Consider the following 24,110-nt stretch of genomic DNA (forward strand, 5'->3'; position numbering starts at 1 on the left):
TTATTTTATGCCACATCATCCAGTTTTAAAAGAAAATTCTTTGACGACACGTTTGCGCGTTGTGTTCGATTGTAGTGCGCCAACTACAAACGGCATTTCATTAAATAGTATTCAAATGGCCGGACCAACCTTACAAAATGATTTACTCTCCATTTTATTGCGTTTTAGAACACACTTATATGTAGTTAGTGCGGATATAGAAAAAATGTACCGTCAGGTATTGGTTGCAGATGATCAAAAATCCTTACAATGTATCTTATGGCGAAATAATCCGGAAGAACCGATTGAAATATTTCAGTTACAAACAGTTACATACGGTATGAAATGCTCTTCTCACTTAGCGATTAAATGTCTAATGACATTGGCAGAGGAGCAAGAAGCTAAAAATCCTAACATTGCTAGCATTATTAAATCCGATTTTTATGTGGACGACCTTTTGACAGGTTTTGATTCAAAACAGAAAGTGCGCGAAGCATGTAAACAACTTTTTGAGGTCCTCAAAGGCGGAGGATTTACATTGCGTAAATTCTATTTAAATGATCCTGAAATATTAAGAGATATACCGGATAATTCAACTACGGGTTCCGTTATTCAATTCGGTAAAAACGAGAAGGCGAAAACTTTGGGATTATTGTACTCACCGCAATCAGATACTATGTTTTATAGCATATGTTCATCTCTAGGCCATATAATCACAAAGCGAACTTTATTATCGGACATAGCTCAAATTTTTGATCCCTTGGGTCTATTAAGTGCGTGTACCATCATAGCGAAAATTATGTTACAACAACTATGGCTCGAGCGTCTTTCATGGGATGATCCCATACCGGAGCATTTAGCAAATAATTATTTACAGTTTAGGAATAAATTAGGAAGCTTAAACAATTTAAAAATACCTCGGCATGTTATATGTTTTAGTAAAGTCAAACTAGAACTTCATGGATTTTGCGACTCCTCAGAAAAGGCGTACGGTGCTTGCATATTCATTAAATCTACCGATTCGTTAGGCAGGTCGTATTCATTCTTATTATGTGCAAAAAGCAAGGTTGCGCCCTTAAAGTCAGTTACCTTGCCGCGTTTAGAGCTCTGTGGAGCAGTAATTTTATCGCGTTTGACCAATAAGGTCAAAAATTCATTAAATGTGCAATTCGATACGTGTTACCTCTGGACAGATTCATCGATAGTACTTAGTTGGTTGAAAACAGCAGCCAATACATTGAAGACGTTTGTTAGTAACCGCGTAGCAGAGATCCAGGAAACCACTTCGTTTGCGCAGTGGCGTCATGTGCCAGGCAAGGATAATCCTGCAGATCTAGTGTCCAGAGGCGTGGAACCAGATAAAATAATGGAGTGTAACTTATGGTGGCATGGACCGGAGTGGATCATGCAAGATTCAGATAAATGGCCAAATTTACAAGTTGTCCCTACTGAAACAAGCGAAACAAGGAAAAACATAAAGGTTTTTACGAATAAACTTGATGAAACACAGAATACGGAAGTATTTTCATTTGAGCGCTTCTCTAATATTTTACGTTTAAAAAGAACCGCTGCATATGTGTTCCGATTCATCCGCATGTGTAAAAACAAGCAAAGAACTTCTGAACCCCTTTCTTTGGATGAAATACATTCTGCATTTAATCGTATTCTAAAACTGTGTCAATCAGTCATTTTCTAATGAAATAAAGCATTTGAACCAAAAGGGATCTTTAGATAAAAACAGCAAACTCATAAATTTATCTCCATTTCTTGATGATCAGGGCATCATGAGAGTAGGCGGGCGTTTAAAGCATTCCGAGTTTACGTATGACAAAAAACATCCCATCATTTTAGCGGCAGATCATATAGTTACATCGTTAATATTTAATCATTTTCACAAGGATCTTATGCATGCTGGTCCTCAGCTTTTACTTGCAACTATAAGAGAAACTTTCTGGCCGTTATCAGGAAGAAATTTAGCGCGACGTACCGTGCACAAATGTGTAAAATGTTTTAGATTAAAATCTAAATCCATTCAGCCAATAATGGGTGACCTACCTGCCCAGCGTCTCGCAGGTGGCCCACCGTTTATTGTAACAGGTGTAGATTATGCGGGCCCTTTCTTAATTCGCGATAGAAAGGGTCGAGGTTGTAAACTAATAAAGAGTTACATGTGTCTTTTTATTTGTTTTTGTACGAAGGCCATACATTTAGAATTAGTTACAGAACTTTCTAAGGAATCATTTCTGTTGGCCTTTAAAAGATTTATTGCGCGAAGAGGCAAGCCTCAAAAGATGGTTTCCGACAATGGAACCAATTTTATAGCAGCTAATTCGGAGTTAAAATCGTTAAGAAAATTTTTAGAGCTGCACATCCCGCGATAAGAGAATCCTTGCTAAAGAATAATATTTCGTGGTCCTTCATACCTCCCTATTCTCCACATTTTGGCGGACTGTGGGAAAGCGGAGTAAGAACAGTTAAGCATCATTTGCATAGGGTTTTGGGAAACGCGCACTTAACGTTCGAGGAATTTTATTCATTGCTTGTGCAGATTGAAGCTATAATAAATTCCCGACCGATTCATCCTTTATCCTGTGATCCAAATGATCTCTCCCCATTAACCCCTGCACATTTTCTCATCGGAAGACCACTTATTACCAATTCAGATCCAGATTTGCGTCATGTTCCAGTTAATCGGCTCTCAAAATTCCAGCACATTCAGCAGCTTTCTCAGCATATATGGGAACGATGGAACAAAGAATACATCTCCGAACTACAAAAACGCACGAAATGGACTACTACTAACGGTGAAGTTGCGGAAAACACGTTAGTGCTCATAAAAGAGGACAATTTACCTCCATTAAGGTGGAAGTTAGGTCGCATGATCGAACTTTTACGCGGCAGTGATGGTGTAGCCAGAGTTTTTAGGATAAAGACAGACAATGGTATCATAACTCGTTCTTTTTCCAAGGTGTGTCCGCTACCCGTTTCGGACTAAGTGTAGTTTAAACATTTGAACATTTAGCATTAGCAGACGATTTTGTTGGCAGTGTTTGCCAAGGCGGGGGCCATGTTCACGCCTCTATCTAATTCAAGTTTATTTTATACATTTTTACAATCCGGCAACATAGCAGCGTAGGAAGATATATTATGCCATATGTGAAGATAAGGCGAGTCCCTTAAGGCACCCCAAAGACGACAGACGGCACTCAAATACGAGACGCGATCGGTGATACAGCATTCAGAGCGAGCGGACATAATACTTAATAAGCGTTTATATATTCATGTATTGTGTAATTCAAAATAAAGTCAGTTTTGTTTTCGCACGGAGTTTGATTATTAACCAGCGGCACAAGCGAAGTGCATATCAAGCAAATACACATAGCTTATGGTTTATGGTTAAGCAGACAATTTGTGGACAGGACAACTGAGTGCTCCAGCTGAGATTGTATTTGCGAACAAAGACAGACTGGGACTCAACCTTGATAATATTGATATTTTATCTGCATCAACTCATGTACATGTTTCAAATAAGGACAGTTATTCACTAAATATAGCCATCAAACCAACAGTCACCAATTTTGTTGAAGGAGATTTGCAAACCGGTAGTCGTACATATCCACCAGGGGACTACTCTAAATACCAATCGTTGAGCCCTTCAGAGATATTTGAATGTTTTTTCTTCGACGATTTTCTTCAAATAATTTTACACGAAACGGTAAACTATGCTTTATTTCAAAATTGTTCTGATCCTAATCTGACCATAGAAACTCAGATGATATAAAAAATATTATGATATCAGAAGCCATGCGCCGTGATAGATTCTTGCAAATCTGCAGATTTATTCATTTTGCTGATAATAATAATGTAGACACCTCTGATAAAATGTACAAGCTTCGGCTAATTACAGACCACTTAAAATCAAGTTTTCTTAAACACTTTATACCTGAACCAAATCTTTCCTACGATTAATCGATGATTCGGTATTTTGGTCGCCATGGATGTAAACAATTTATCCGTGGCAAAACGGTAAGATTTGGATACAAGGTTTGATCGTTGAATACTCCGAATGGTTACTTGGTGAATTTTGAAGTATACCAAGTATACCAGTTACTTATGCCTTCATCTAATTTCTTATGTATTCTATTGTGAATTACTTTTAAAAACAATTTCAAGACATGACTTATTAAGGCTATGGTGCGATGTTCATTGCACTCTTTTGCATTGGCTTTTTTGGGTAGCAGTATGAATGTTGATTTCAAGCCATTCTTTAGGTATTATACCTGTTATATATGGCATCGAATAGATCCAAAAGAAGATCAATAGATTCAGTATTCACAATTTTGAGTAATTCGATAGGAACTTTATCAGGCCCGAGAGCTTTACCACCTTTAGCTTGTTTCATTGCATATTCAAATTCGTCTCGTATAATGTCAGGCCCAGTATTATCCTTAAATTCTTTCGGTGCTTCTGTTCTCTCTTTGTCTTTAAAAAGTTGTGCTATATATTGTGTCCATCTCTGCATTTTTGGGTTTATATCTGTTATAAGTGTTCCACTTTCATCTCTTAGTTGCCTAGTTTGAAGTGTTTTTCTCATTCCTGTTAATTCTCTAATTTTTTTATGCATGTCAAAAAAGACATATTTTTTCTCAATTTCTTCTAGTTCTCATAAAGTCATATTTTTCTCAATTTCTAGAAAAATGTATACTGGGGCGAAATTGGCCATTGCAATTTAAACCACAATTTGCTTTTCTACAGATTTATTTTATTCACACAAAAAAAAACAAGAATATGCTAATACGCCCTAAATTAGGTTTCACAAACAAAAGTTATCACAAACAAAAGTTTATTCATTAGAAACTAATATTTTTAAATTAATTTTTAAAACACCAAAAAACATAATTTTAAACATCTTTGAACATATGTATATTAAGTTTAAAGTGATATTCTACATCTCCATTTCAAAGAATTCAGGATAGGGCAAAATGGCAATAATATCACTCACTTCAACCGAAAATTTATCATGTTCGACCAGTTTGAAGGCCATATTTATTTCATCCGTAGATTGATATCCTACAGAGTCTAGGTCCTTGACTTTTTGAATTTTAGCAACATAGCGATAGTTGTTTTTCCTTCTTCCTCCCAATACCTTTACTGACAGAAAAACTCCTTCCTTTTTATAAGCAAAATATTCAACCCCATCATTATTGTCAGACTCATCGTCAAATTAGACGTTTCACTTTCTGTTTCGTTATCATTTGGTGGCTCTTCTTCACTGTCGCTTTCAGTTTTATCTGGTCGCTGAGCTGCAACACTTTTGCCTGTCTCGACATTTAGTTTGGTTTGCTTAATATTTCTCCTAGATGGTGCAGCTGAATATCTTTTTTCCTTTAGATAATGTAACAAAAGTTGTCTATTTGGCTCTCTATTTCTTCATCTTTTCTAGGTAACTTATTTAAATTTTTCTCGAGGTAGAAAGGGTAAATTTCCATGGCTACAAAGGAGGAGACAATAATTCGTTTTATAGCGCTGTTTTAGTTTTTTTGTCTATGTACTTTAACAAGTTTGGAAAATCTTTCTTATCTATTGTGGTTAATGTAGTTATTATCAATAAACAATTACATGTTTCACGCTAGTTTATTAACTAAAGCGACGTTGTCAACCGTTTGTTAAGCTTCTTAGGTTTCAGGGAAAATTAAAATATTTAGATCATTCGCAATTATCAAATTTGCCCCTTTGTATCAATTTCACCCCATTTTATGGTACGTTTTTATATTTAAGTATCTATCATGTTTAATCTACAATTAATTACATATTTGTAGCTATTGTTCTGGGATGTGTGGACAGTATCAGACCAGTACGGCTGCAAAAGTATTAGTATATTTTTACCCAAACACTTTATGTTGACAGATATAAAGCATTTTTTATTAAATCAAAGGACTGATATATTTTTTGTACGCACTTATGACAAATCAAAGAATGGTTAAGAAAAGTATTTTTAAAGCGTGTAATTTTTTTTTATTTCCTAGCTCAGCGTTTTCGGCTTACAATGTCATCTTCAGAGCTCCGACTACTGTCTTGACCATAGCTTTTAATTTTAAAAATAAAAGAAGGAAACATTTTGGATTTTTCCACCAAATGGGATCTTCTTTAATTAGTGGTGCTCTTTAGTATTTAACTCTAGCTCTAAGGAGGGCTCTAAGGATGGCTCCGAGGAAGCGCTCAGCTAGAAAATAAAAAAATACACTTTACACATGCTATTACTTTTCTTTGGTATTATTTGATTTTTTTATGAACTATTTTAATTTAAAATATATAGTTTCTGAAACTTTCATTGTTTATAACTATAGATCTCGTGTTCAAAATAAATTATTAAATCTAACTTGTAAATACTTACATTACATGACTAATAATTGTTGGAGTACTTAAGGAGATTTTCCGTAAAAGAGTTATAGAGCCTATTCTTCTTAAAGAGTCTAAAGCTGTATTTATTCCTATTCTGATCACAAAAGCTAGTGAAATAAAAAAGATAGTAAGAAAAATATTTTCTAACAGTTTTATATATTTATATATACACTGATCAAAACTAAAAAGATGCCATTAACTTAATTTAATGTAAATTCCGTACCTCAGAGCAAAACTGTATTAAGTCCAAAATTTCAGTTTTCTACTTTTTTGGCTCACTGGGATTAAAATTTTCCGTTCTATTCAATGGTGCTTCTTATTCGCTGTTTCGACTGAAATTGGCCAAAATAACCTTTTATGAACAGCATTAAGTCCACATTGCGCTTAGAGCAAAACAGTATCTTCTGCATTTCAAATGTATTAGATCCAAAGTGGTGTGTACATTTCCCAGGGCAAAACCATATTATGTCCAACAAAAAGTATTATGTCCCACATAATGTAATTCAGGCAAAGCATTAAGTCCACAATCTTTTAAAATTTGACAAGTCTGTGCTTGTTGAGGTGTGAATTACATAGTACAATACGTGCGTTTGTTCAGTTCGCTATTTGCAGTGTATTGAAGCGCATGTTCTCTTCGCTTTTAAACCCGGTGTTATATTTTTTGTTTAAGTCGTGCATGTTAAATTAAACGAGATAGCCAAAAATGGAAGATAGAGCCCACAGAATTCTTCAGCTTGCGCTGAGCGGTAAACAAAACGTGAATAATGAATCCTCATCAGTGGAAAATATTTCTAGTAAACGTAAGTATTTCTAATGATAAATAATAAGTTTAACTACATTATAAAGACAAATGTTTTGAATGTACGGTGACGATCTTTAACATTCGTACGCCATTTAATAGAAAAGTCATACCTAATGAATTTAAAATAAAAAAAGGATGAATTATTTTGTTCTTGTTATATAAGATACGGAGTCACTTATAATAATAGCTGATATTATTGTTTTAGAAAAGTAAAAGAAATAAATCTAAAAGCTCTTGTCAATGTATTTCTCTTTTTTGCCTGTACATCTTTTTTTTTATTGTTTTAGACTACCTTGAGAGTCAGAATTCGGATGAGGCTATGGCTGTACGGATCACATCACCGTCTTTGTTAGATATATCTTACAACTTTGTTAACCTGCAGGAGGATACAACTGAAATGCAGCTAAATGCAGCTGCTGTTGTTTCAGATGTACCTAAAGACATACCTTCTTCAAGTAGCAGCTTGCTTATTAACGAAATTAAGCAACCACCACTGGAGCTCAATTCATCTACAAGTACCATACACCAAGACGAGGAAGATCCATTTGAATATTCGGGAAGTTCATTTGTTCCTAGCATTAATTCGAGTACTGACAATGATTTTGAAATCACAAATGAGGGTGAAGATGAAAATGAAAAAGAGGTCATGGTAGCCGATCATCAAAGCAAAGGTAAGAAACGTTTAAGGAACGAAAGTACGTGGCAACGAAACGAACGAAAAAAGAAGAGGATGGCAGGCCAACAATATAAATCTTCCAAAACTAAAAAGACTATAAAGGAAAGGAAGGTTCGAGAGCCTTGTAGAAACTGCCGTTTAAAATGCAATGAAAACATCTTAGGTCCTCAGAGAGCACAAATTCACCGACAATTTTGGAATCACGAGACAACCATAGATCAAAAAACAGTTTTTATGTTCTTGTCTTGAAAAAATGTGTATCAAAAGAAAAAGAGAACGAACAGGTGCTCGAGCTGGAAAACGCCATTGTAACTGGAAATATTTTTTTACCATTGAAGGAAAGAGGTTTCAAGTTTGCAGTAAGTTCTTTTTGCGTACTCTAGATATTTCTCAATCTTTTGTTAGATGTGCACTTGAAAAAATGCAAACAAGTGGAGTTGTAGAATGTGACAAAAGAGGAAAGCAGCCATCTATAAATAAAGTAAAGAATGAGGTAAAGGACAGGATTCGTGAGCATATAATAGCCTACCCATGTGAAGAATCACATTATAGTCGAAGAAGGACGGCGAAAAAATATTTAGGAGGTCACTTGAATATTTCTACAATGTTTAGGATGTTTAAGGAAGAGTGTGATTTGAAAAACATTCCTTCGGACGAAGTAGGCAAAGAATGGCTTTACAATCACATTTTTAATACAGAATTTAATTTATCGTTCGCTGTTCCTTCAAAAGATACTTGTGATAAATGTGATGAATTTCTAATCAATCTAAGACAGTCAAACTCTGAAGCTGAGCGAGAAACATTACAAGTGCAGTATAACGCTCATTTGTTAGAGGCCGATAAACGGTACAAATTGAAACAGATAGACAAGGAGATGTCCATCAATAACCCTGGACAAAAAGTTTTAATGATAGATTTACAAAAATGTCTTCCTTGCCCAAAGCTAACTAACTCTCAAAGTTTTTATAGTCTAAAACTCTGGTATTTTAATTATACAATTTATGATTCAACGGAAAAACAGGCGAACTGTCTAATGTGGGATGAATCAATTGCTGGCCGAGGTGGAAACGAAATGGCCTCATGCTTGGTCCAATACATTCATTCATTACCTCAAAGCACAACTTCGGTTGTGCACAAATGATTATGTGCTACTTTTATCTACTTTCGAGATATCCACATATAAAAGAAATAACTCACAAATTCCTTTTGCGAGGGCATACGCACATGGAGGTGGACAGTATACATTCAGTTATAGAACGAGAAGCTAAAAACTGTCCTAATTTTCAAATTATTACTCCATGGGATTGGTTACAGTTGGCTAGAATTTCCGGAAAAAACAAAGATTTCAAAGTGTATGAAATGACAACGTCTAATTTTAAAGACTTTAATAAACTGTACAATTCTTGCGATTCACCATCTCAAAATAAAAAGAAAACTGAGAACAACGAAAAATTTTTAATTTCACAAGCAGTATGTATGCAATTCAGACAAGAAAATCCTGGGATTCTGTACTTTAAAACAGACTTCGATTTGGAATTTCAGAGTGTAGACTTTAACCGAAGAGTTGGTAGAAGAAATCATTAATCTTTAGAAGATTCTCTGGTTTCCTTGAGAGATACCTTAAATCCGATAAGTACTAAAAAATTCAATGATCTTCAAAAGCTGCTAAAGTGGGTTCCAGCGAGGTTTTACTATTTTTTTCAGACTCTAGTACATAAAGACACAATTCAGATTACTGATAATTAGCGGAAGTAGCCCTGCATTTGTTTAGTTTTTAATTATTATTTTGTTACGTACTTCAAAAGTTATTGTTAAATTTTTTACTTAATAAAAATACAGTTACTTTACGACCATTTCTGTTTTTTAATTAAACTTTTTTCTAGTTTTTTTTACTTGCTCGTATTAATGGTTTTGTTACAAACACTTCCGTGTAGTATTTTTAATTCTGTATATCCAAATATTTCCTTAATTTTGTAAAATAGGTATGATGTTTTCCATAATGGAGATTTTGCCACAAGATAGGTGGAAAAATTAATGTTAAGTCACAGTCAAAAATTTATTTTTCAGAGCAAAAATATGTAAAGTCCATTTTTTTCAAAAATAATAGTATTCAAAAAAATTTTTTTTAGTGGTAAAAAGAACAATGATTATTATTCATATTTAAAAGAATTTGCTAAATAAAATTTAATGTATTAAATGGAAAATGTTACAAAACAGTAAAAATAATTTTTATTTTCGCTCTCCTGTAAAATTTATATTTTGTGACAATACACTTTTGTTCTGAGGTACGGAATTGTTTATTGCATTAAGCAGAATCTTAAATATGTACATCCGCACAGTAGACATATGTGTACCCCGGAGGTAAAAGACACTATGTCCATTTTTATCGAAATTTAGATTATTGCACTTTTGAATATAACTTTTCTGGCTCTACATATGGGTAAAGCATACTATGTCCAGAAACAATTTTACGGCAAGTTACCGACTTTTTAATAAACACCAAGTCCACTTCCAGTCAGAGGTAAACAACATCATGTGGACTTGGTGTTGTTTACCTCTACTATATGTGTGCACCGTCATTTACCATCCGGACATAGTGTTATGTACCCTTGTACACTTCCCGTCATATAAAAATGGTACACTTTTTTTTTCCCAATGTAAACCAGTATTCAGACCAGAGATATATAAGAGAGCCTCTCTTACATATCTCTGGTTCAGACTGGAGACAATGGTTGGTGAAACAATTCATTGTTGCCATCACAGATAACGGAATTGCACTAAATCTAAATAAAAAAATAACGTTTAAAAATGTGTTTAGATAAATATTATTTTTATTATTAATAACAAAAAACGGTATCTAATAAATTTAATAACCAGAGAGACGGTTGAGTTAATGTCCAAAATGTTTGAAGAATTTTTTAATAATGGAGATATGACAAAATACTATTATTTCAGCAGTTTCGAATTATAATACATATATTTAAATTCCACACTTCCACTGTAAAAGTTATTCATTTTATATTAATTTCAAATTAAATCTTTAATTTTTCCAGTGTATTTTATTTATTCTAGTATGTCACAACTCAATACAGTTTTGTGCTACACTTTACGAGAAACGAATGACTGCTCTCGATTTGGAATTAAACATAATAATTTAGTCATGTCTAAATTTTTTATTTTTTAAAATGAAAATTCAGATATTGATAAAATCTATGAGCCTCTAAGTGGTGAAAGCTCAGAATCGGACGACAATGATATGAGACGTATAAGTAAACCAGCGAAAACAAAGGTAAAAGAGAAAGCTATTATTACTCCTACGATTAGTGGGGCAATAAAAAAAATCTTCTTCAGAACGATTTATCCCTAAGCAGTGATGAAGGAAATTTCAATGAACATAATGAAGTTATTTTAGAAGAGAAAAGTGTTAAAAGAAAGGTACAAAATATAACTAAGTGCAAACAAAAAGGTAAAAAACGTGTAGTAAATGAACAAAATTGGGCCTGTAATGTTCGCAAACGAAAAATAGCTGGTGGGAAAGAGTATCTCAGTAAAAGAGGCAAAGATATGCCTGCAAAAATGTTAAAACCTCCTTGCATGTGTCGCATGAAATGCTCTGAAAGATTGCCAGAATACGAAAGACAAAAAATTTTCAACTCATACTGGACTCAGACAAACGTTTCAGATCTTAAAAAGCAATTTATCTTCTCATGTATCGACATCCAACCTACTCTTCGATCAAGAAAAAAAGATCTAAATTCTACAAAATCTAAAAATAATAGGTACACTACACTACCATTTTACAGTGAACAATCAGCTATTGAAGGTGTGCAAGGTTATGTTTTTAAACCCACTTTGTATATCTAATTTAGTAGTAGTAAATATGATCTAAGAGTTAGACACACGCCAACCAATAAAACTCCTACCGAAACCATAAATAGTATACATCAACATATTAAATCATTCCCAAAATACGAGAGTCATTATTTCAGAGAAAGGAGCAAGAGAGATTATCTGGGCACAGAACTTACAATAGAAAAGATGTATCAACTGTACATTGATGAATGCAATGAAAGACATGTAGATCCAAAGCTCAGAGCAAAAAAGTGGTTGTACGCAGATATTTTTAATAAAGACTTCAAGTTCTCGTTTCGGGTAAACCGCCCGAAAGAGACATTTACGATACATGCAGTACATTCACCGCTCAATTAAAAAATAATCTTACTGCAGATGAACTAACCAGTGTACAAGCTGATCATGATGCTCACTTAATTGAATCTAAAACTCGGTATAACTTAAAACAATTGGACTTTATAATAGCTAAAGAGTCACCAAAATACAAAGTACTATCTGGTGATTTGCAAAAATGTTTGCCTTCACCACTAACAAACAATTAGTTTCTACAAAAGTAAGCTTTGGTCATTAAATTTTACGTTACATGATGCCAGTGATTCTTTTGTACAATGTATATTGTGGGACGAATCAAAAGGGGCCCGAGGTGCAAATGAAATTGCCTCATCAATTTTGAAATGGGCTGACAATACAATTCCAAGTAGTCAAGTAGAGGACATCACTCTTTGGACCGATAACTGTTATGGACAAAATAAAAATATAAGTATTATAATGTGCTATTTTTGGATACTGCAAATAAAGACGATCACTCAAAAGTTTTTACTGAAAGGGCACACACATATGGAAGCAGACACTGTTCATGCTTTAATCGAAAGAAAAAGAAAGAAACTCTTCAATTTGGCCATTTTAACACCATGGGACTGGCAACAACTAGTTAGGCAAACATCAGGTAAATACACAGTGCACAATATGGAACTTGCAGATTTCAAAAACTTCAAAACGCTGTTCGATAAGAAATTGTCATCTAATCCTCCTTTTGTAAGTAGAAAAAAAATGTTAATAAAGACCCTGTTCTACTGTCAACATGTGTTTTCCTACAAGTCCAACAAGAACACATTGGAAAGTTCTTTTATAAGACCGATTTCAATAATCAAAATATGTATGAAGTGGACTTCATGAGGTATCGAAGACAGCAAGTAACGTTTCCAGCCCAATTAAATCAAGTCTCAGTAATCCCATTACCAATCACAAAACAAAAGTACAATGACTTAATTGCACTACTGCCTTTTATTTGTTCCGTCAGTTGGTCATGCGTTTTAACACATAGCGATGTAGCCACAAACGATTACCCACAAGAAAATGAAGATGATATGGAGCATCTATAACAATTTTGAAACTTGTCGTCTATAATTTTATTTTACTTAATTATTATAACATTATAATATTTACCCCTAATAAAATAATAGTATAGGCTGTTTAATGTGTTTGTATTGTTTATTTCGTAAAGACCTAACATGCAATGCCACATTATTTAAAAAAGTTCTTAGAGGTAAACAACACTATGTCCAACTACACATTTAAAAAAAAATTTAAATAATGAACGGTAAACCTCAGGTATATAAGACTTCATGGAATGAAAAACGATTATACATACCACAATAATAATATATTTATAAATTTAAATATTAAATATAAGAAACATTTGAGTATTTACTGATACAAATTTAAAAAATTTTAAAACTGCTCTCCTGAAAAAGTAAGAAAATGGACATAGTGTCCTTTACCTCCGAGGTACCGATATATAGTTTTTATAAATTAAAGATATAAACAAAATTCTTATCTTCGTTTTACTTGTATTTAATAAAAAACTTAGAACATCTTGGAAGCAGAACTTCTTGGAATGACATTTATTCCGTTACTGTATGTCTGTCAATATTAACGTTACAGTTGTCAAGAATTAATGATGGATTTTGATGTGCGTGAAAGGACTCGCAGGCTCAAAGTATGTTTGACAGAGATTCAAAGGCTTCATGGCTTCAAGAATCAAAGAAACCACATTCAAAAGCAAAAGAAAAGAAATAAAAAGAAATGAGAACATAAACAGAAAACACAAAGAAATAAGCAAAATTTATAAACAAAGGAAACAACGAGAATAAGATACTCAGAAGGACTAGAGAAAGAGATGGACAATGAACATGAAATAACAGAAACAAGAGAAGAACAATGGAGAAAATTTAAAAATGCGATGATAAAAACAGCTAAATCAATATGTGGAACCACAAGAAATAACAACAGAGGGAAACGAACATCTTGGTGGAACGATGAAGTGAAAAGAGAAATAAAAGAAAAGAAGAAATTATGGAAAGAATACATCCAAGACAAAACACAACAAAAATATGAAAATTATAAGAGACAAAGAACAAAAGTTAAATAGATAGTTAAGAAAGAGAAAAAGAAAAGTTCGGAGAAAAAGAATTCGGGGAAAAAATGGAAGAAAACAGCACAGAAAACGTAAAATTATTTTACAGAACACTGAAAAACCTAAGAAGCAACAAAGAAACGAAACTGAAACAAATAATGAACAAGGAAGGAACAATAATAAACGACGATAAGACAATAATGGAAAGATGGAGGGAACATTTTCAGCTGATACTGAATGGAAACCAAGCGAATACAATGGAGAAGGAAAGCCACAATAGGAGAGTATCCATGAGAAACACGGAAAATCCAGAAACTATAGAAAAAGAAGAACTGGAAGAAGTAATAAGAAAGATAAAGATTGGAAAAGCACCAGGAAGTGATGAAGTAGCACCAGAAATGATGAAATATATAGGAGTAAAAGCAAAAGAAAAATTGTTATACATATATAACCTAATATGGAAGAGAAAAGTAATACCCAGAGAATGGACAAATGCAGTAATTATACCTATATACAAGAAAGGAAACACAAGAGACTGTAGGAACTATAGAGGTCTATCACTACTATGTGTAGCAGCAAAAGTATACGAAACCATAATAGAAAGGAAAATTAGAAAAGAAATAGAACATAAATTAGAGGATGTACAAAGTGGATTCAGGAAAGGACACAACACACAAGACCATATATTCACCATGCACCAAGTAATAGAAAAAGCCTTAAAGAAAAATAAAGAAATACATCTAAGCTTTATAGACATGGAAAAAGCATTCGACTCAGTCAAAAGAAAAGATATATGGGAAAGCCTAAAGAAGAAACAAGTAAGTGAAGAACTGATAAAGGCAACAATAAGTATATACATGAAAACAACAAATACAGTAAGAATGTTAAATATACAGTCAGAACCATTTGAAACAACCCAAGGAGTTAGACAAGGGGGAAGTCTCAGCCCAGTACTATTCATAAATGTAATAGATGAGATAGTGAAAGAATGTAAGAAAACATTTAAGAAATACTGCATTTGCATAGTATTAATTGCGGAAACTGCAGAAAAACTGAAATACAACTTAGAGAAATGGAACCTAGAAGCAAGCAAATACAACTTGAACGTAAACAAAGAGAAGACTCAAATAATGAAAATATCAAGAAAACAAGGGACGGAAGATCAAATAGAAGTAATGATAGACCAACAAAAAATAATCAGACAAATTCATACAAATACTTAGGAACAGTAATCAACAACAAAGGAGACATCGAGGATGATCTTAACAACAGAATGGAAAACACAGGAAAACTATTCCAAGCACTAAATAGAGGATTCCTTAATAACAAAGAAATATCAACAAAGACCAAGATGACAATATACAAAACAATATATAGACCTACAGTGACATATGGAGCAGAAAATTGGATATTAAACAAAAGACATCAGAGCAGAATTCATGCAGCAGAGATGAAATACCTCAGAAAAACGATAGGAGTAAAAAGAACTGATAGAATCAGAAATGAAGAAATAAGAGAAAGACTCAAAATCAAACCGATACTCGAGTCGATCAAAGAGAAAAAATTGGCATGGTTCGGACATCTAACCCGGATGGACAATAATAGACAAGTAAAAAGAGTGTGGGACGCCAAACCAATAGGGAAGAACAGAAGAGGAAGACCCATTAAAGAATGGAACAGTGACATCTCGCAGATACTGCAGAGTAAGGGTAAGACTTGGCAGGAAGCAAACAGATGGCATCCAATAGGAAGGAATGGAGAAAGTTCGTTAAGAGCTAGGACACCTCAGAAGACTGTCAAATATTGTAATTTAATTGAACTGTATTTTAAACGGCCCAACACCGAAAGGTACAAATGGGTCTACTGTTTAAGTAAAGTAAAGTAAAGTCAAAGGCTTCTTTTTCTTCTTCTTCTTCCTTCTTGTATGTAGGCTTTAAAGTCTATTTCTTCTTCAATATTAGCCTCCGAAATTGTTTAAATTATCGCACCATCTTTTTCTTGGTCTGACAATACTTCTTCGTCTATTTGGTGACTTCTTCTTCTTCTGATAGTGCCTATTTTTTATGGATGTTGGCTACCACAATGGCCCATCGTATTTTATTAGCAGCTGTTCAAAATAAGTCTGTGGTGGTTATACCTGTCCTCTGTCTCAAATTCTTAAGCCAGAATATTCGGCAGCGTCCTGGTCCTCTATTTTCTTCTATTTTACCTTCTAATATCAATAGTAGGATTGTGTATTTATTTTTATTTCTCACTGTATGTCCGAAGTATGCTAACTTTCTTTCTTTAATGGATTTCAAGACTTCAGGTTCTTTTTGTAACCGTTGCATTAGTGCGTCGTTAGTTATATGATGTACATATGATATTCTGAGCATGCGACGATAGTACCACATCTCGAAAGACTGCAACCGTCTGCAACACGTATTAGTGAGTGTCCATGCCTCTGCTTCATACATAAGAACAGAAAACACATAACAGTTAAGTATTTTAAGTCGGAGATGTAAGTTCAAGGTTAAATTGCAGAGAACTTTTTTCATCTGTTGGAAGGCACTCCTTGCTTTTTTGATCCTACATTTAATCTCGTATGAGTGATCAAAGCTATCTGTGATGTTCCATCCTAGGTATGTTATTTTTTCTGTTCTATCCAATACCTCATTGTCTGCCATAAACTTTGCATCTGTATCTTGGTTTTTGCTTATGATCATAATTTTCGTCTTCTTATTATTAAGTTTCATTCCATATTTTCTACCGATGTTAACTACTTGATCTATCAGTCTTTGTAATCCTTCAACACTATCCGCAACAAAGACAGTGTCGTCTGCATATCTTAGATTATTTATGACTTCGCCGTTGTCGTTTTCCCCAAAGTTTTTCGAAATAGATGTTCAGAGTACGCACTGAACTGCAAAGGCGAGAGTATGCAACCTTGTCGTACTCCTCTTTGTATTGGGACTTCATCGGATAATTTATTGTCAACTCGAATCTTGGCTACTTGTTTCCTATAGAGATTGGCTATTATTCTTATATCCTTGTCATCGATGTTTGCGATTCGCGAAGTTTCAATAAGCCTCTCATGCTGTACTTTGTCAAATGCCTTTTCGAAATCAATGAAACAGATAAAGATATATGTATTAACATCTCTTGCTCGTTGTATCAATACTTGTATGCTAAAAAGTGCTTCTCTTGTGCCAAGACCGCTGCGAAATCCAAATTGTACATCAGCAATACCCTCCTCCAATTTCTTGTATATGCGGGCATGGATGATCTTTAAAAATATTTTGAGTGAGTCGTTCATGAGGCTAATGATTCGGTGTTCTTTACATTTCTTAGTATTTGCTTTTTTTGGCAGTGGTATAAATATGGACATGTACCAATTTTTTGGTAAAGTTCCTGTTTCATATATACGGTTAAATAATTCTGTCATAATGTCAAGTTGATTATCTTCTATCAATTTCAATACCCCATATATTCCATCAGGTCCTGGCGCTTTGTTGTTTTTTAGACGACTTATGGCAGATCTTACTTCTGATTTTGTTATTGTTGGTCCATTCTCGACGTTGTCATATACTTCAATGTGTTGGTTGTCACTGAACAGTTCTGCTATATATTCCTGCCATCTGTCTAGTTTTTCTTGCGTATTTGGTGACTTATCTCGTGCTATTCGTACTATCCTATCCTCTGCCACTCTACTAATGTGTTCGTTCCACTCCTGTTTTCGTTTTGTGACCTATCAATTTATGTCTTGTATACTGTATCTCTGTTGTTTCTAGTAGTCGTCTCGTTTTAGATGTGTCAGTTCTTGTCTCCGCCGTGTATGTTAATATAGGTCTAATCGCTGCTTTATAGATTCTTGTTTTTGTGTCTTGTCTTAGGTGTTTGTTCTTCCAGATTGTGCCATTAAGAGATCCCGCAGATATCTAAACCTTGCATCCTGCTTTAATATTCTCCCATCAGTTTCGAATATACATCGTAGTGGATATTTAGACGTTGTCATATATTTGGTTTTTTCTGGTGATATTATCATATTGTATTTTCTTGGCTGTTGTATTGAAGATGTGCATTAATCTTATTCAAAGGTAATACCTTTTTTTCAAGAAGGTCACTCAAGATGCCGTACAGCAGAAATGTTAAATGTTAGTCGTGCTGCGATAAATAGAACCTGGATCAGACATGAAATGTATGGAGTTATTAGAAGACAACCTTATACGCATCATGCAAATGCGACTACAGCTAGAAAGGATCGACTTTACAAGTATGGGAGGTCAGAGATCGTCGAAGTACTACTCGAACGATACAAAATTAGTTAGTAGAAGTTACAAGCACAAGAGTAAATACTTAAACTATACGTAATCAGCATTACAAACATGGGTTAAATGCAAGAAAGCGAGCTAGAGTACCTCCTTTGACTCCTGCACATCGTAGAACCAGACTTTTGTTTGCACAAAAACACATAAATTAGACACAATACAGTAACGTGATGTTTACTGATGAGTCGAGATTTCCTTTAAATCATGTTGATGAATATGTTAGAGCCTGGAGGAGGCCAGGCGAGCTTTTTGGGTTCCACAACTCAAGAAACCCAGGCTTATGGCGGAGATTGAATTATGGTTTAGGGTGGGATAACTCAGTAAGTATTAATGATTTCCACAACCTTGTTCTAACGCACTTAATTCCAGTGTCATATGCATTGAGTTTAGTAAAAAAATAATCTAATGTCGGCACTAATTATTCTTTATATAGAGCGTAAACTTTAGAGCGAATTATGTCTTTATCCGCACTATCAAACTTCATAGAAACAACACTGTCACTTCTTTTAGTTTAATATAACTCCTTCAGATAATGTCAAAACTATTTGAAAAACTTCTATTGAAAAGATTAAGACCAATAATGGAAAGAAAAAATCTTATACCAAATTATCAATTTGGTTTCAGAAATCAACATTCCACTATAGATCAAGTTAACAAAATAACGAATATGATAGAAAAAACATTAGAAGAAAAGAAAGTCTGCTCTACAATCTTCTTGAACGTAGCACAGGCGTTTGATAAAGTCTAGCATGATGGTTTAAACTATAAACTAAGAACGTTCATTTCTAAAAAGTATTGAGAAATCTTGCATTGCAAATAGATATCTCAAAGTAAAACAAGAAGAAGTGTACACCGATTTAAGGGAGATCAAAGCTGGTGAATCACAAGGGAGAGTATAAAGTCCGGTCCTGTACCTATTGTATACGTGTAACATTCCAGATCTAGAACAAAACACTATTGCTGCGCTGGAAAGTCCATGTCAAAAGGAAAAGAGGGGCGCTTGATATTAGATATAAGAAATTGTATTGGCTGACTTGAAAAAATTAAACATTATCCATTTATAATAATTTATCCATTAGAAGCAAGTAGTGACGCCAGTATTGGTATGCCAACTCTGGGACTGCACCAAAGCTAGTAATCTTCATATTATTCAGAAATTTCAAAGCAAAGTACTGAGGAACATTGTTGATGCTCCTTGGTATATCCGGAACAGAAACCTCCACCTGGACCTGGGTATGGGAACTGTGACCGAAGTAACCAACAGAACAGCAGCAAGTCACGAGCAGAGATTGCATAGTGATGTGAATGTCAAGGTAATCCAGCTTCTTGACAACAATGAATTAAAGAGAAGACTCATAAGGACAAAACCATTTGAGTTAGTGTAAATGTTTAACAGTTCAGTGTAAAAAGCAGAGTATAGTGCTGTGATCTTATTGCATGTTAATTGTAGTGCATTAGTTGATAGATAAAATAAGAGTAAGTCATAGGGTAAGCCCTTAGATTTATGTATTTGCTGTTTATTAAATTAGGTCAGAAAATAACTGATAATTGGTCATTTGTGACCAGATAGCAGTATACAAACACCGTACAGTTGTTATACAAAAAAAATTCTTTTAGTTTTTAGAAGTAAATTCTTTAGTTTAGATTCATTACTCATTTTTCGAACGGCTGAAATTGGTGTCCGAATCAGAGCGATAGTTTCTTCTACAGTCGCAGTTTTACTCATATCGCTATTGATTCAAGTTAAAAACACATTATTAACTCTTTCTTTTGCATTAAATGAGATGTGGGTTCTTTTACGCTTTTTTAATTATTGTTTTTAAATCGAAGTAGCCTTTTCTACATGACGAGGACTTCTTCTATGTTATCGTTATCACAATTCAACTAAACACATTGTAAAAATATTTCGCTAAATATCACAACTTTTACATTGTATTTTACGATTTGCTACAGGTAAACGTATAGTTCTTTTTTAAACACTAATTTAATGAAAACCTTAAAATTAACCCTAATAACAAGGTACAATGGTAAAGATTATAAATGTTAAGCAGTTTACTAAATTCGAATTCTTAGAATTTAGAACATTAAAAAATTGCAGAAATATTGAACTAGGATGTGAGTCGGTCCTGATAACTTACAAATGTTCAACAACAGAAGATTTATGAAGAGGGATATTACTTCACCATAATTTTTAAGTGATCATTAAGATAATGAAGACACTATATTTGTGAATCCACTATACATATCTTAGGACCTACATGCACAATTTTTAATGGCTAGTATAATGTAATTTTAGTTATTGTAATAATATCTATGCTACTGACCTGTTAAATAATCGGGCTTGCTGTTGACATTTTGCACTAAAAACACCAAAGCACAAATAGAAAATATATAAATTAATTTCATAATTTTGATAAAAGTACACACACGCTATTCGTTCATATGAAAATGTTAATTAAAATAATGGAGTTCGCTTATGTACTACGCTATAATCGTTATTTTATCACAGACGTATATGTCTAGTTAGACTGTTTTCAATAATTTGTAATATACTTGTAAAATAATTTGCTCGTCTTGGCTACATTTTTAAAAGTAGTACCAAATCAGAGAAATAATGAATATTGGAAAAATCTATAGTGATATTAAAAGGTGGTAATGATTCATAAATGAATATCAACTCAACTGCTAATGTTTTTCCTGTGAGCAGCTTATATTTTTCTCTCAAATTTATACTGCCAAATTACGGAAGAAGTGTACCTTATTTGGGTAAAACATCAAAGGCAAAATCCCACACCTTGAAAATGGCCTACCTAATGGATCCTTGGGGAGGAAAAAAATTCGCGTTTGCTACAGAACGGAATAAAACCATGCAAAAAAATGCAATAAAAGAAAATAGAAGTCGAAAGGTTCTACGCAAAATAACCCAAATAGGGTGGAAAGACGTGCAAAAGATAAAAAATTCAGAAGAAAATATTGTCACCAACAAAGATGTAATTTTACAGAAAATCAAGTTCAACAACAACTTTATTCGTTGTTAGATAGACGGCAGGTAACAGACATTACGTATGGGAAAATTTTAAACCAAGGACCAAAAGATATCATGGACATAAGAGAAGATAAAATTATATCAGATCTAAAAGAAATGAAAAATTACATCGCATTAGTTAAATGGTAATATTGTTATTTTAACGTGTCAAAAATTATATGCGTTACCTACATCTTGTCCGATTTTCGTATAACCGAAAATATCTCTCAAGGCTTTAATCAGAATCCCGTCAAGACCACACAGAAAACACAAAGTAACGGTATAGAACAAAATAGGTTAGGTTAGGTGCTTTATTGTCACTGAAAATTATGTCACTGAATAATATGGTCTTTCAGATAGATAGGCTTTTGTCATTTTACGAAACTGAAGGAAAGAAGTTGCAGATTTAAGTTGCAAAGCGAGACGGTTGTATAATTTTTTTGTCGAATATAATAATATATAGATTTCTTTACGAACTCAGTGGACGTGATCGGTAAATACTCATCAAAGGTCGAATTTCTAGTGAAGTAGTCATGATTAGGTCTTGCTGGAAAACTTGTAGTGTTTACGAAATAAACAAACAGTTTCTAAAATATATAAAGAGGGAAGAGTTAAAATCTCTCATTGCTTTTTTTTTTGTAATTCAAAAATATCATCAGATTGGGCAGCTGTACTAGAACCCCAAAAAGGAAAACCATATCAAAGATGAGACTCGAACAAAGAAGAATATGTTATTTTGGAAGATGTTAAATTGATTTCCTTCGAAACAGATAATACTGCATAGCAGGTTGAGGCTAGTTTCTTACTTAACAAATCGATATAAAGGGACCATTTAAGGTTGCTGTCTATAAAAATACCAAAAAGTTTTACAGAATCAACGATACTGATCTGGCTTTTATTAAGAAGCAAGGGTTGAAGAGCTAATATAAAGGCTAATGTTACTGTCTTATCCACGATAAGAGAGTAAATTGCATTCGGATCATGTTTTTATTTTAATTAGATCAGAAGTTATAGTTGCAAAACGAGTTGTAGTATTAGAGTTGCTCTAGGTGATACTGGGATCATCAGCAAAAAGAAAATTTTTTTCATCAATTTTTAAGTTATTGATGTCATTCATAAAGATAAGGAAAAGTAGTGGGCCCAATACTGAACCTTGTGGTACTCTTAATACAATAGTTTTGTGACTAGAGTCAGTATCATTTACTATCACTAGTTGTTTCGTATTCCTCAAGTAAGATTGGAACCAATTCAAAGAAAAACCTCAAATTCCGTAAAAATTTATTTTTTTTTATCAAAATGTGATTTACACAATTAAAAGCTCTGGCATAGTCACAAACAGGAACCACTCATTATGTCGGCATCTTGAAAAAGGGGATCTATTATATTCCTTGATACCTAGCTTCTCTTTAATAAAGTGAACAACTTATATAGGGGTGTAAATTGGAGTTAATTTGACAATAACTACATAATGGCATTAATCTTCTGTAATTTTTGGCTTTTTCTCTGCACGTGATTCGACATGTTGAGGGATTTCAGTTTGGATACCTGAGGTGGCATAAAACGTATTTTTCTTCAATACTTTTTTTTTAGTATAGTTTATCATTTGTTCGTATAGTAGATAATAATATATTAATCATCATCAGTTCCTGTCGATAAGTTTCAATCGTGGGCACATGTTAGCTGCATACATTTCTTGCACTGTTGTACTTATAGGTTGAATCAATATGCTTCCCATTTTTTGGAACTTGCCACTATCTTTTCTCTATTTTCTTGACGTAGATGTCCCTCCTATAATGGCATATACGATTGATTTTGGTACTTTTGTTGTTTAAGTAATGGCCTCGAATTTAGTAGGTTCAGAGCACAGTCCTTCATACACATTTGTCACTATACCTTTCTTATTGTTAGAGAGATATTTAATATTTCTCTTCCATTCTACATAGTAGCCCCGTAAATCTTCTAATTGATAGCAATTTTCCTCTATTGCTTCTTCAAGTTCATGCTTAGAATTGTTTTTTTCCCAAGGCCGCTACATTTTAAAAGTATCTAGGTACTTACGTAATGTTTTGAATTAAATAATTTTCGCTATAACAAGTACACGAAACTTAATCTACTACAGGCTAAGTTTGTAACGAAATATTATTTTGTCTACCATAGGGTAAGATTATAAGGGGTAGAAAATTAGGGACAGAAATTATGGGGCTCGAGATAGGGAAAGCAAAATAAATCAAAACGTATGCAAACGGCACTCAGGGTTTGTTAGGAGAGCTGGGGTCGTGGATAAGTAAATGGCAAGGGGGTTGGATTAGGTTAACTACAAAAAAATAAAAAGGGGTTACTTACATGAATTTTCTAGGACAAATGAACAAATAGAACAACAAGAAAGATTTCTAGCTATTTAAGAAAAAAAGGACGCCGCTTCGAAGGATCCTAAACTTGCTGGATGAAGGAAAAAAGGCTCTTCTTTCCTAAAAAAAAGTAAACACAAATAAAGTTAGGGGATTTTTCTACAATAAAAGACAAAATGGTTCAGAGAAATGAAATAAACATTTATTTTTGTCTCAAACAAACAGTTACACAAACAGATAAACAAATTACATGGGTTTATACAAAAATAAAATATAAAAAAGACTTACATATGTCCTATCTGT

At 33.6% G+C, this 24,110-nt stretch overlaps 2 protein-coding genes across 2 annotated transcripts in view; one reads left to right on the plus strand and one right to left on the minus strand.

Annotated features, from left to right (window-relative positions):
• LOC140446484 (uncharacterized) overlaps window positions 1-20,896 on the minus strand; it is a 67,624-nt gene extending 46,728 nt beyond the window's left edge. Inside the window, exons 1-2 of the mRNA XM_072539038.1 lie at window positions 20,759-20,896; window positions 6,374-6,488 (exon numbers count right to left, since the gene is read on the minus strand). Of these exons, the coding sequence (XP_072395139.1) occupies window positions 6,374-6,488; window positions 20,759-20,840 (197 nt within the window). The 5' untranslated portion in view covers window positions 20,841-20,896. The remainder of the gene's footprint in view (window positions 1-6,373; window positions 6,489-20,758) is intronic.
• On the plus strand, window positions 6,767-8,108 carry LOC140446118 (uncharacterized). The gene is made up of 2 exons (XM_072538650.1): window positions 6,767-7,181; window positions 7,471-8,108. The coding sequence occupies exons 1-2, from the start codon at window positions 7,085-7,087 to the stop codon at window positions 8,106-8,108; spliced, it is 735 nt and encodes a 244-aa protein (XP_072394751.1). The 5' UTR covers window positions 6,767-7,084.
• Window positions 20,897-24,110: the final 3,214 nt, after the last annotated feature.

Source organism: Diabrotica undecimpunctata, chromosome 7, assembly GCF_040954645.1.
Source record: "Diabrotica undecimpunctata isolate CICGRU chromosome 7, icDiaUnde3, whole genome shotgun sequence".
NCBI lineage: Eukaryota > Metazoa > Arthropoda > Insecta > Coleoptera > Chrysomelidae > Diabrotica > Diabrotica undecimpunctata.

Bases quoted from the DNA above. Each gene is read 5' to 3' on its own strand.
- LOC140446118 (XM_072538650.1), top strand. From the start codon at position 7,085: ATGGAAGATAGAGCCCACAGAATTCTTCAGCTTGCGCTGAGCGGTAAA. The intron at 7,182-7,470 runs GTAAGTATTTCT...TTATTGTTTTAG, and splicing joins GGAAAATATTTCTAGTAAAC to ACTACCTTGAGAGTCAGAAT.